The sequence below is a fragment of the Desmodus rotundus genome, chromosome 5 (genome assembly GCF_022682495.2).
Source record: "Desmodus rotundus isolate HL8 chromosome 5, HLdesRot8A.1, whole genome shotgun sequence".
Lineage (NCBI taxonomy): Eukaryota > Metazoa > Chordata > Mammalia > Chiroptera > Phyllostomidae > Desmodus > Desmodus rotundus.
In genome coordinates, this window is record NC_071391.1 from 101434788 (window position 1) to 101449278 (window position 14491).

The 14491-nt window shown below is 35.7% G+C and overlaps 1 protein-coding gene across 8 annotated transcripts in view; it reads right to left on the reverse strand.

Moving 5' to 3' along the window:
- The window catches only part of TSGA10 (testis specific 10), a 172378-nt gene that overhangs the window by 83700 nt on the left and 74187 nt on the right, over nt 1-14491 (reverse strand). For all 8 annotated transcript variants that reach the window (XR_011651227.1, XM_045204802.3, XM_045204800.3 and 5 more), the window contains 4 exons: nt 9810-9925; nt 7004-7158; nt 3123-3178; nt 1850-2018 (listed from right to left, as the gene is read on the reverse strand). Coding sequence is in view for 7 of the 8 variants with exons in the window: in XM_045204802.3 (XP_045060737.1) it covers nt 1850-2018; nt 3123-3178; nt 7004-7158; nt 9810-9925 (496 nt within the window). In the remaining variant the exon portion in view is untranslated. The remainder of the gene's footprint in view (nt 1-1849; nt 2019-3122; nt 3179-7003; nt 7159-9809; nt 9926-14491) is intronic.

Genomic DNA, 14491 nt, shown 5'->3' on the forward strand with positions numbered 1-14491 from the left:
AAAAATCAGGATAAAACACTAAAAATACCTCACCCCAATTTGTTAAAAATTGTGGTATTGAGGGTGAAAATATTTTAAGGTTCCTGTCTTCCAAATCTTCTGTGACATAGGTTCTTAATCTGCAGGTCACAGAGGGATCCATCTTCTACCCTTGGGCCTATGACCCAAATGAAGAAAAACACTAGTCTTGAACATATGAAAATTGTTATTATACCATTTCTTCTAGTTATTAAAAATGCTTACAAAATTTAAACACAGCAAGGAAGGGCTTTTAATGCTATAGTAAGCTAACAAGATCATACAAAATATTTATCAAGTGATTATGCTGGACTCTCATAAGTGCTTTCTAGGCATATTATTGTTTATTTCCCATTTTTACAGATGATGAACTGAGGTTCAGAGAAGTTAAGTGATATTATCACACAGCCAAGCAGGGGAATATAACTCATGTGAGTTTTAAACACTCCATTCTACTGCCTTCTCATGTAGAAAAACCAAGATATAAAGGAGTATGTGGTTTTATCCCAGATACATAAAAGGTTCATGAAAAAGAATACATTTTTTAGAACTACATTGAAAATCAGTAAAAAATATGTTAATAGTGGCTAACTCTGGGTGGTAAAAATGAGAGTTTTTAATCTAGTTTTCACAAATGTAAGTTATATTTATCTTTTACCCATTTGCTGTAGCTACAAAGTACACAAAATTATAAATTCACATCTTTTTTACTGCTCTTCATTAACTTTTTAAAAATAAACTTTATTTTAGAATAGTTTTAGGTTTACAGAAAAGTTGTGAAAATAGTACAGAGAGTTCCCATATACCCTATATTCAGTTTCCTCATTTATTAACTTCTTATATTAGTATGGTATACGTATCAAAATTAAAGAACCAATATTTATACATTATTAACTAAGGTCCACATTTTATTTAGATTTCTTTAATTTACAATTTTATTTATTTATCTATTTAGAGAGAAATCAGCTTGTTGTTTCTCTTATGTATGCATTCATTGGTTGCTTCTTGTATGTGCCCTGACCAGAGATCGAACCTGCCACCTTGGTGTACTGGGACGACATTATAAGCAACTGAGCTACCCAGCCAGTTTCTTTCACTTTTATGTACTGTTCCTTTTCTGTTCCAGGATCCCATTACTCATTAACTTTTGAACACAGCACTTAACATCTCAGGCAATTTTGTATAATTAATAAAATGTTGCATCTTTATATCTATTTATATAAATAAATATTTAACATTTAAAGAATACAGGCTTTTATGATGCAAACTAAACATACAGAGAGTGATAGCAAAGTAGAGAAAATCATTTGGACTGAAAATTTTTCAGTGGGGAAGAAAGCTTCCAAATAGAATTCTTTTAATGGTCAAATTAAAATGAGAATTGGTCAATGGTCAAATGGGAAATGAGAACTGTGGAGAAAGTATATTGGCTTAGAGAGGAAGTAATTATAAAAGAAATTTTCCTGAAAAAAAATTACAGTACTTGTCTAAAAACGTAGCATAGTTCATACACTCATATGTAAAACAGAATAATAGTCCATCAAACGAACCTACCATTTTCTTAAGAGTTTCTGAGCTTTTTATCTTTCATTTGTTGAGTACTTCTAAGATCTAATACAAATCTATTATATCCCCTGCTCCCTCTTTTCCTCAATATTTAACAGTTTATGTCTGAAAATTTCATTTAGAAATTACGTGACATATTGTTTAATAAAGGTAAAAAAAAATGGCCGGTTCTAAAGCCTGAGCTTTTCTATAAAATGAAAAGAGAACTGAGCCTCAGAAGAAATACACATTTTCTTGGAGAAAAATATACTAGGAACAAATATACCTGGTTTTCTTGTTTAGCTTTAGAAAACTGTTCTTGGAGACTGTCATTCTCATGAGCCAAGATATCTCTTTCCCTGGCAATTTGAGCCAGCTCATCATTTGTTTCATCCAATTGCCGACGCATTCTGGAAATGTCTTGTTCACACATAATTAGCGCTTCAGTGGACTGTCTATTCCACAAATCAAATAGTACATAAGAAGAGACATTTTACCGAAACAGAATAACAAATTTTCACAAGAAAGATGGACAGTTAGCATAAAAATATTTGAAGTAGTTTAAAACACATTTAAATTTATAGGAATAAAGACTGCAAAGATAGTGCATAGGACTTTCTCTGTTGCTGACATTCCATTATGAAAAAAGGATGCTAAACATACATAATAGTCAATGATTAGCTAAGTATTTCAAAACTTCTGACATTCAAATATAGGAAAGCTTTCATCCTACCTCTAGCTGCCATTGCTTAGTCTCCTTTGCAGGTTCCTCTTCCTCTGCCCTCTCAAACTTAATAGTTCTGAGGGCTCAACTCTTAGCTTCCTGATTCTTCTTTATGCCTCTTTGCTCAGACAAATACTATTCATATCCATGGCTCCCAACCCCAACTCTAGATGACTCTGAAATCATTAATTCCAGCCTCGGCCTCTCCCTTACACTCCAGACTCTTACATTTAACTGCTTATGAGACATATTTACAAGAAGGCCTCTTCCAATTCAGAGGAAAATCATCTTTTTCCATACTTTCTACATGTCTGATATTCATCCCCAGCCAAAAACCTGGCATTTTCCTAGATTTATTTCCTCACAAACATGTCACCCCCTTTCCCCCAACTCCCCAACCCCAATTTATCATCATTCTTCAGCCTGGGTAATCTTTCTAATGCAAAAATCTCCTCAAAATTCTTTAATAATTTTGTATTTCCCAAAGGATAAAATAAAGACTCATTTGTCTATAACACAGGCCTCTGTGTTTAGCCTTTCCTCCCTTCACATCTCCTCTCACCCTTTAGGTTCCACCACTCACCTGCTTTTCATTCAAGAGGCTCTTCAACATTATCTGTGATTCTTTGCTCTCTTTCTACCTTGAATGCCTGTTCCTTTTCCTTCCTTGGCAAACACCACGTCCCCTTTTATTTCCCTACACAGACTTAGGCCTTCCAATATTAGAAAGTTATAACCCTATACATAACAATAAGCCCCTTGTTTCTTACTTTGTACCTAACATAGTACTTTGCCTCTAATAAATACTCAAATTCTTGTTGAATGAATGGTTTACCTTGATGCCTGTTCCATCTCAGCAATGATATTCTTCATGCCTGAAATGGTCTTTTCCTTGAAAATTAATATAAGTATGAAATAAAAAGAATTATCTTAAACTGTTATTTCTGTTAAAACTGAATGAACAAAAAGAAATTTCCCCTACCCTTTCTGATTTCCATTTGAGTTTAAATATTATTTATGCTCTATTCATCTCTTCTATACTTTTGAACTAAAGCCTAATATGTCATGTGAATATTTGTACTAGATTAAAACAATACATTATGCTTGTTAAAGTAAAGGCTACACTTAGGTGTCTTGATATGAGATCAATATATCAAATACTTTATTAAAGTTTTATGCAGCCACCCTGCAACATGAGAACCTCATGAGCACTCTGTATTTAGAGGCCAACCAATGGTTTGCATTAGGGTGTTCTCTATGAGGAATAAGAGTGATTCATTTTCACTCTTCACGTTATTAAACCTAGGAAAGTGAATTATATAGAACTATATTTCTTAAGAGTAATAACTTTGATCAAGTGTATTATTTACATTAGTCATCAACAGCATCTTCAAAAACCTGCTAAAATGGAGTTACTTATAAAAGTATATAATTAAGTTTAGGTGTGGGTTAAATAAAAAGGTAAGAGTTAGGCCTTAGGGGTGTGGTGAGGGAGTAGATTAATGGAGTCAAGGAAGGCTGAAATGGGTGTGATTATCTTCACGCCATCAATACCATTTCCACACCTCCTCCTTTGAAAATTCTTGTTAATGTAAGCTAGTTATATATACTATTTTCAGATACTTAGGCTGACATTAGCCTTAAAAAAGTAGGAAAACTGTTCTTTCACTAAATAACTAGATTTCACTTTGCCTTTGAATTTTGAAATCCTTAGTAACCAAATAAACAAGATAAAAAACTAAAACTATATTTCCCAACCAGGTCTGGTCCTGTTCATTAGAGACACAGTTTAGTTGTGTGTATGCACACATTTGTATGTGTTATCTTCCTTTATTCATGTGCTCCTCTCCAGGGTAGTTTTAGCTCTGCTTTCCCATTCTGCTTCCTGGTAGAATGAATGGAGCAGATTTCACACCTGGCAGTAATGGATATTGGAATATGGTTAACATATCCATTAGCAAAGCACAGCCAATGGAGGAAAACCTCAAAGAGAAAATACTGCTTAAAAATGAATATTAATACATGGTTTTGAAATATAATTTAATAAATTTCTAAATAAATTCTGAAAAATTAATTGAACTTCTAGTGTTTCTGAAAGTCATTACTTGGTTAAGCCTAAATATGGTTTATAAGCCTAAAAAGGACTTCCTTTTATCAATAGAAATTCATCTTGAAAGTAAGATTATCTAAGAACATTGTAAAGTATCCAGGGCAACAAAATTACTGGGTAGAATTCAAAAATATATCCTATTAGCCCTATTTTCTCTTAATATTTCCCTAATATCCACCATTTCTCAAACTGTTGAAATCTATGCCTTCATTATCAATTTAATATTTTTGTACAACCCAGTATGTTTGTCCAACCAGGGACACAGGTTCAAGTTAATTGTTAAAAATTCAATCTGGACAAGATGGTTATAAATCTACTTAGAGAAAAGAAACAAACTAAAATTATTACACAAATAATTCTGGTTTTTATTACTCAAAAGTCTGTGAACTTGCTATCGAAGTTTTCTAACTTTAACTGGTAGTAAATAGTAGGACGTCTTTATTAACTACAATTACCAATAAGGTAAAAAAACAACAATAAAACCTTCACCTATTTATTATATAATAGACTTTTCCATAGAAATTATTTCTCTAATCTCCAGATTAGACTGTAAGACTACTGCTTTTCTCTGTATGGTATTTTTGAGTTAAGCTCTGAAATATAATTATAGAAAATTTTTCTTCTTTTGAATGCTTAACCCTGATTTAAAACACTTTTTCCCTTCAAAGAATGGATATGTTTATGTTCGTGATCTTATACAAAGTTCTTGATTTGAAATGAACTTGCAACTCAATATTCCTTATGAAGGAAAAGATAATGTTGGTATAATTAGCAGAATGCAAAAAATATAAAACATAGATATAGCAGAGGGAAGAGATTCAGAAAGATATGAATAATTTGTTTCTAAGTGTTAGTGTTTTAAAAGAAAATCATGTTTATTGAAAAAGCTTTAAACATGAGAAACAAGACTCTACCCCGAAAAGCCATAAAATGTTCAAAATTATTAAGGTATAACTTGTAAAGTAATGAGTCAGCCTTTTCAACAAGTAAACCAAAATTTACTATCTTATGCACTTTGATAGCTTCAGTTAGGCTCATGATTCCCAAATTTATTAACTTCAATTCAATTTTCTCTCCAAACCTAAAAATCCAAGAGCCTATGAATATTTCAGTTACATGTCCCAAAGACATGTAGATATTCTTCCTCTCTGAGCCCGTTTCCCACTTCATGCACAGCAAATATTCACGTGGTTCCTAAGTGAAAAAGCACATCTTGTCAATCCTACTTCCTTGACAGCTTTGCTTATATGTCATGGATACTGCCACTATCCCAACACAGTTCTTATCATTTCACTCCTAACTAGTGTCCTTGTTACTATTCTCACTTTCCTATAATCCATCTTTTACTTAGAATAACAAGTGTCAGAGTATTTCTTTTAAAATAAAGATGTAATTGTGATATTTTGTTTATATTATTTCATTTGATTCACTATATTGATGATGACAGTCTAAATTCAACATTACATACATTTTTATAATTTGTTGCTTTCTATCCCATTTCATCTTTTGTTCCCTATCCCCACCCCATACTTACCTCTTTGCAATCTGTTCTATGGACATACTAAACTATCAAGAAATCCCATGAAATTCTCTTAATGAAAGCCACTGGGCTTTCATATGAGTTCCTCTGCCTGGATTCCTTTCTGTACGACGTATTCTGTCTGTCTGAATCAGTACTTCTCTCACTATCCCCATCCTCTGTATCTTTTCCTGGCTAACTTCTAGCCAATATTCAGGGCAGTCCAGGCACCATCGCCTCCTGGAATGCTTTCTAGATCTTCCTCCTCACTTAATCCAACCCCCAGGTTAAATCAAGTGTGTTTCTGCCAAACTTCAACCACACATTGTGCATAAATCATTATGCCACTTAGCACATTCTATCACAATAGCATCTTTATATATCTTTCTCCCATTTATACTATAGGCTTTGGAAGGCATGCCCACTCCTCCTCAGTTTCTAGCATAATACCTGGTACCTATAAATAAATGTTTGTTGAATGGGTGATGAATAAACGATTAAATTAGTTCCCTTAGAGAGGGGAAAGGCCTTATTCCAATGATGCTGCCTTTGCTTAAGACATGTGTAAAAAAGTTTTGGAATTGTCTTCAGAATCAGCTTATGAGCCAGGAAAGGGCATCTATATTTCCCTGCCTTTTTGCAACTCCTTTATGTTGCTGTTTGAATAAAAACTGAGGGCTGGAGATTGTCACCCAGCTTTATTTACCAGCCCCACATCATCTAGTTTCAATGGCTAAGGATATGTAAAAATGTGCTCTGAACACAATTACAAAGACAATTTCAACAGAATAAATATATGGCCTCCCAAAGTGGCTAACTGAAAATATAAGTTCTGGTGTGCTTTTAAGAAGTATTCAGTCTCACTGCTACATTGTCATGCTTCACATTTCGATACTTGAATTAGTTATTGTCAGCGAATGTTAATCATAAATTGATGAGAAGAACACATATTTCTTGACTATCCTAAAATATTTCAAAATCATATTTTAAAGTTTCAGCTCTCTAGAACAAAGTTTGAGAGAATCCTAGTATTTTATTCAGATTTAAGTGAAAACATTTCTTTTAAACCACAGTTCTTAGAACATACTTTCATTGCCAAACTCTCTCCAAGGGATGCAATGTTCTCAGATTTTTTATCCAAGCATGCTTGCAGGCACTCCTTTTCTTTAGCCATATCATTGAGGGTCGCACCAAGAATGCTGATTTCTTCTCGCTGGGCAATACTTTGCCTTGTAAAATTATCTAAATATGTAATCATAAGAGAATTTTTAAATGAAGATAATCTTTCTAGTTCAAACAGATCGGAATACTTTTCAAAGTAAGCTGTTCCCTATTATATTTGATGGCTAAAAATAAGTACTGTATCCCAAATAAAAAGATGGCTTTTGTTGTTAGTGATTAAAAACTAAGATGAATCATGAAATTCTAAATAATTCATAAATGTAAAAGCACAATTAACACATATGAATAAGAATAGCAAAGGAAAGCTCTATATTACAAATTACATTTGTGGTGGGGAGGAGAATGTAGGTGGATGAAGTTGGGTAGAATACTAAAATTTCCCCTCCTTCTAAACTAGAATTACTGTTGTATATAAGTTTGCAACTAATAGATCTTAATAAAATATTCAGTTAAATCATCTACAGAATAAAATGTCTTCAAATATTCAAATGTTTCTAAATTTTCTGAATTTTTTCTAAAAATTCCTAGAAAAAAATTATCCCAGGACATCTGATTTGATTTGTAACAACACTGGCAAGCCAAGGTCAATGCTAAAGACCTAAATGAGAGGTATACAATAGTAGTTTTCAAAATGTGGTTTCTCAACCAGTACCATCAGCATCATTTGGGAAGCCCCGCCCTACTGAATTAGAATTTCTGAGTGGGTAGAGCAATCATGTTTTTATAAGCACCCCTCCCATGTGATTCTAATGCACAACAAAGCTTGACAACCACTTGAGAAAACTGATAAAGATACTAAAGCCTTATCTCTATCCTACTCGAGAAGTCTGGCTCCAGTGATCTTTCTTAGCTCTCCAAATCATTCTAACACATGTGGGAGTTTGAGAACCACTGGTAGATCTCTAGGTTAATCCCTGTCAATGGCCACCCAGTGCAGCACTAAGAGAGACAATATCATATGACAAGAGGATGATCTCTATAGGACTTGAGAATACATCAATTCCTGTATCTGGGCAGTACTATCTTTCAGGCAAACCACATATTTTGGGTGTTCTGATATCTGAGTTCATTTCCACTGGCATAAAATAAATAAATAAATGAAAGCTCTAAGAACAGTTCTAGTAGTTCTTAGCTTTAAAAAAAATTCTCAACGTCAAGCTACCACCCATTTTTCTGCTACTCTTAGTAGCTAAACTTCTTAAGAGATTTCTGTTCTCTCCCATCTCTACTTCCTCACTTCCCAGTCATTCTTCAACTTATTCCATCTTCCACATTCAACACTCTATCCAAACTTTGTCGATGTTACCAAAATCTCCAATGTGCCAAATCCAATCAACATTTTTTTCATCCTCATCTTATTTTTGCTTCTTGTAAGTTAGTGCTGTTTTCTTTAGCCATGAAGAAGCTTTTTATTTTGATGAGGTCCCATTTGTTTATTCTTTTCTTTATGTCCCTTGCTTTAGGGGATGTGTCTGTGAGGATGTTGCTGCGTGAATGTCTGAGATTTTCCTGCCAATGTTTTCCTCTAGGACTTTTATGGTGTTACGACTTATATTTAAGTCTTTTATCCATCTTGAGTTTATTTTTGTATCAAGGGGGCGGGTGGAGGTGGGGGAAGGAGGGGGGTTTGGCTGGGGTGGGGTGGAGGGATGGGGAGAAAAGGCACATAACTGTAACTGAATAACAATAAAAAATTAAAATTACTTAAAAAAAAAAGAAAAGAAAGTATCTGGCAACTGATGGTACTCCCCTTCTTTTTAAAACATTTTCTCTCTTGACTCCCAAAGTAACACTCACTTACTTCTTCCTACTTCTTTGGTTTCTTCTTACTCAGCCCTGGATCCTCTCCTCAATATTTGTTTTTTCTCTAGGAGATTTTATGGTTTTAAAATATCATTTATATGTTGATGTATCCCTAGTGTATATCTTTAGCTTAGGTTTCTCTTCTGAGATAAAAACTTATCTATTTAACTGCTTGCCTTACATTTTTGTTTGGACTTAAAATATCTAAAAATGAGTTTTTCAATATTCTCCTTTTATATTTATTTTTTAATTTTCCTATATCAGTGGAAAGCATCTCTACCCACCTAATTTTTATGCCAGACAGTTCTGAACTACATAATAATAAATGTTAAAAATATTTACTCTATGTTAAAATGGGCTCTTTTAGAGTCTTAATCAAAATTTTACTTTACAGTTATAAAAAGATTAAATTATGACCATATTTTCATAGAGATCACTAGTAACATAAATGGGAGACTATAAAAATAATTTTCTCTATAAACCCAAGTAATCTCATAGATATTGTCAAATGTATGTACGCTGCCCACCAAAAATAATATACATGTACTGCTATGGAAAACAGCTATGGAAAACAGCTGTTTTCCAACAGCTGTTCCAACAGCTATGGAAAAGCCACAATATCATAGAACTTGTAAATTCAAACATGATCATCATAAATTATAAAGTGTTGCTGCTTTCTTTAGTTATATTTTCATTGAAAAATATGAAGCCATGTCTAAGTATTTATGGTCCTGAATCTAAGTAAAAAAGTTAACTATGAATGAAAAACATATTTTTTCCATGATTGACTCATAAACTTTTAATTTAAAGGACCCATCTCCAAATTTATCTATATTATAACTGAAGAGAATAAAACATTTTTCTACCAGACTTAAACAAAAAAGTAATATCAGAAAAAAAAAACTCACCAATTTTTTCATCCAAGCACATAATTTTCTCCTGAGTAAGCTGTAGCTCATATTTTTTCTTAGCAAGGTGTCGCTGAGTATCGGAAAGATCTTTTTCTGTATTTTCATATAAAAGTCTGTAAACATTTTAGTAATAAAACTAATTCTGAAATTTTTATTTTTATCAACCTCTTAGTGCATTTAAATCTAAAAACTTTTAAGAACACTAATAAACATTTTTCTTTTTAGTATTTTGTATTTAGTATAAATCTCATTATAGAAAGTTTAGAGAATAAAGGGTAAAAAGGGATCCTCAATCCACCACTCCAACATAAGCTACTATTAGCATTTTGGTGTTCACTATTAAGTGGGTTTTTGTATTTTTCATATTCAGTGTTATGCATATTTTGAAGTTACCATACTATAAATTCAACATTGAGTCCTGGTTTTTTTGACCTATACTTAATATTTAATAATTTTCAGTCTATAATAATATAGCTCTCTAAATCATCATTTTCTGGCTGAAAAATATATGAGCAATAATTATTTACTTCACCCTTATTAGACATTTAGATTCATTTCAGTTTTTCACTATTATAAATAATTCTGTAGTAAACAGCAATTCACTCATTCCATATTTATTATCTATTATGTACCAGGTACCAGGTGTTGAGGAACCTACGATGAACTAGGTGGGCATTGGCTCTGCCATCAGTGAGTTCACAGTCAATAAATAAGTAAACTGACTATAATTTCTGGCATCGTGGAAACTAGGTCATCTGAAAGACCTCTAATGTAAAGAAGCATCCTAGAATATAAAGACGCATCCCTTTGAATGTACAGAAAAACTTGTAAGAATTTGTAAGGGAAGTCCCATGGAGCCAAATTAGAGCAATAACACTCTGAATTGAGGTTATGTTAGATATGGCTGAAGTTTGCTTGTCTCAGTAGTCCAGAGTCTTGTGTCTTATAACTCAGAAACAAAAGATGAGGCCATAGAGATGTCTGCAATGCAAGTATTAGAACTAAGATACCCCACATAAAGCTACTAAGGATGATAACAAGTGAAAAGGTTAGGCTAGACAAAATCAGTTTGTAGCTTGTCTACCAACCATTGCTAGGCTCAAGGTAACTGTAACAACTAAAAGTCTTCCTTGAAAACTCTTAATCTGAAAATAAGAAATCAAAATAAAACCTGGTTTTAGGATGATGATGTATCCTAGAACACTTGGCAGAAATAAACACAAAACTCCGGAAGGACGTACCCTTAACCCAGGCAAAGAAATAAACCTCAGATAAAGGTGTGTTGAAAATTAGCTCACAGTTCAAAATTTAAAAACACTAAGTAATAACCCAAACTTAGCGGTAGTTAAAAGGCACACTAAATTAGACCCCCAAGAATTTCAGATATAGTGTTTTCAAACAGAAACTTAAGAATAGTTGTGTTTAAATATTAACACATAAAATAAGTAATATACCACTTCACACTGGTCACAATGGACATCATTAATAAATCAACAAGTGCCTGAGAGGTTGTGGAGAAAGGGGAACCCTAGTATACTGTTGGTGGGAATGCTGACTGGTGCAGCCACTGTGGAAAACACTATGGAATTTCCTCAAAAAACTAAAAATGGAACTGCTTTGTGATTTAGTGATTCCACTGCTGGGATTATACCCTAAGAATCCTGAAACACCAATTCAAAAGAACCTATGAACCCCCATATTCATAGCAGCATTATTTACAATAGCCAAGTGCTAAAAACAGCCTAAGTGCCCATCAATAGATGAGTGGAACAAACTGTGGTACATTTACACAATGGAATACTACACAGCAGAAAGAAAGAAAAGGAATTCCTACCCTTTGTGACAACATGGATGGAACTGGAGAGTATTATGCTAAGTGAAGTAAGCCAGTTGGTAAAAGACAAATACCATATGTTCTCACCTATAAGAGGAAACTCATCGACAAAACAAACAAACGAGCAGGAAAAAAAGAACCACAGACATGGAAATTAAGAACAAACTGAGACAGACAAGAAGGGTGGAGGGAGGGGATAATACTGGAAAGGGGAAGGGTCAAGGAACATGTACAATGGACCCATGGGATTGTTTTGGGAGCAGGGGTTGGACAGGAAAAGGGAGAGCGATGGGGGGGAGCAGAAATGGGGACAACTGTAACTGAACAACAATGAAAAAAAGAAAAAAGAGCAGATTTTTTAAAAGAACCAAAGAGAATATCAAAAGATTAAACTAAAATAATTGAAATAATTAAAAAATCAATAGACAAGTTTAAGAACACAAAAGACACAGAAGAGACAATCAGTAAGTTAGAAAAAATAGCAGATCAGAAATTCTCTATAATACAGCACAGGAAAAACAAGAGAGGTTAAGAGATATGAAAAAAACAGAATGAAAAGGTCCAATAATCACCTAATCAAAACTCCTGAAGGTGAGAATAAACACAATATTCAAAGAAATAGTAGCTAATATAATATATAAAATCTTAGACTAAACAAACATCAATGAAAAACCTGACCACTAACATTAAGGGAACTTAAGCCCTGGGCAGAACAAATAACAAATCTTATCTATCATGACAATTATAAGTGGGGAGGGTAAAAGACTTGAAGGCATTTTTCTACACTTAAACTGATAAAATGTGATAACAATGGACTGTGAAGAGCTCTGTATGTGTAATACCTAAAGCAACTATTGAAAACATCTATAGAAATACTCAAAAGTAGTACACATAAATCAAAATGGAATTCTAAAAAAAATGTTCAAGTAATCCCAGAAAGGCAAATATCAGACAACAGAGATAGAAAAAACAAGGGGAAAAGACAAGAAATATAACATAGAAGACCGTACATAGCAATAATTACATTAAATGCATAAGGTCTACCTTATTCGTAATAGCCCAAAACTAGAAACAAACAAGAAATATCTCTGTGGGTCCAGAGATATATGAAAAGATGCTCAGTATTGCTAGCTATCAGAGAGATGCAAATAATGAGATACCACCTCACACCATTGAGAATGGCCATCATAAACAAAGCAACAAACAACAAGTGTTGGAGAGGTTGTGGAGAAAAGGGAACCCTAGTGCACTGTTGGTGGGAATGCAGACTGGTGCAGCCACTGTGGAAAACAGTACGGAATTTCCTCAGAAAACTAAAAATGGAACTGCCTTTTGACCCAGCAATTCCAATGGGAGGATTATATCCTAAGAACACTGAAACACCAATCCAAAAGAACCTATGCACTCCAGTGTTCATAGCAGCACAATTTACAATAGCCAAGGGCTGGAAGCAACCTAGGTGCCCATCAGTAAATGAGTGGATCAAAAAACTATGGTACAGGATATATGTGGAAGATGGCGGCGAGATAGGTGGGAGCAGAGTCCACTTCCCCTCAACGCCAGTGAAATACCTAGCTGATCTGAGGAGCAGAGTGAACAGCCAACAGTATTCCAGCATATATGAAGATCGGAGACCAAAGATAGAGGACACTGAAAGATCAGACGGTAAGAAGAGCGCTTAAGGACAATAAGATCCCTGGGACCTGCGGGGGGCCCGGGCGCAGGGTCTGCTGCAGGATTCTTGGGAGAGAGTCAGACTGGGCTGTGTGAGCAGCCAGGTGCTTGTTTGGATGGGGGGGGGGGGGGGCTTGAATAGGAAGAATTTCTCAAAAAGGAAAAGAAAATAGAGGCACGTAGTAGCTACTTAGAGAACTCTCCGCAGCAGCCGCGCGGCCTCTGGCGCCCCTCCCCCCTCAGCCCCTGGACTGTGAATGCGTTAAAGCAGCCCCCGCGCTCACCTGAAGCCCAGCTGGCACGCACTCAAATTAGCGGACTAGGGGCCCACACCTGAAAACCCAGGTGAGCGCGAGCCCTGATAATCGGCCCAGCTGCCTGGGACCAAAGAGCCGGACCAAAGAGCCCCAGTGGGTGCATACCCCAATCAGTGGCCTGGGGCCGACACCTGAAACCCCGGGTGGGTGGGCACCCTGATAAGCGTCCGGCTGCCTGGGAGCACAGACAAAAAGCTCCTGGGTGAGCGCGCAACCGGATCAGTGGCTGGCTGCCCCCCGCGCACAGACCCAAAGCGGGGGATCAGCAACCAACCGAAGTCCAAAGCGGAGATGGACCACACAACCCGATCAACGGCCTGGCTGCCTGCAGGCAACCACAGCCAAAACCACTGGTTCTGAAAAACTCCTACCTAGCCCCTGCGCACAGAACTCTGCAGGGCCTACTGGTTCTCTAGGAGGAAGGCAGAACACCCAGCAGAGGGGAGCTGCAGGACTAGGGGAGACTGCATTCCCCGGAAAGACTCGACCCAGTAGGGGGCTGAACTACCCCAAAGCAGCACCGAGAGCCCCTAGCATCTAAGACAGCAAAGAGCAAGAAGGTGGAATGTGAGTCGCCCCTAATTGCTGCAACTCAAGGACAGCACAGCTAGTGCACTAAAGGCCTAGTGGGGAGCAGAAGGACCCGGAGGAACTAGACTGAAGGATGAACAACAGCGAAGAATGTGGCTCAGGAAGGGAGAAAAGTGAAACCAATCCTTCCAACCACCCCCTCCCGGTCCACAGACAGGACGACCAGCAGAACTAACCTGACCAGTTTAAAGCCAGCAGGAGACCTTTTTTTTTTTTTTTTTCTTTCCTTCTTTCCCCCTGAATTCCTTCTTCCTTTCTATCCT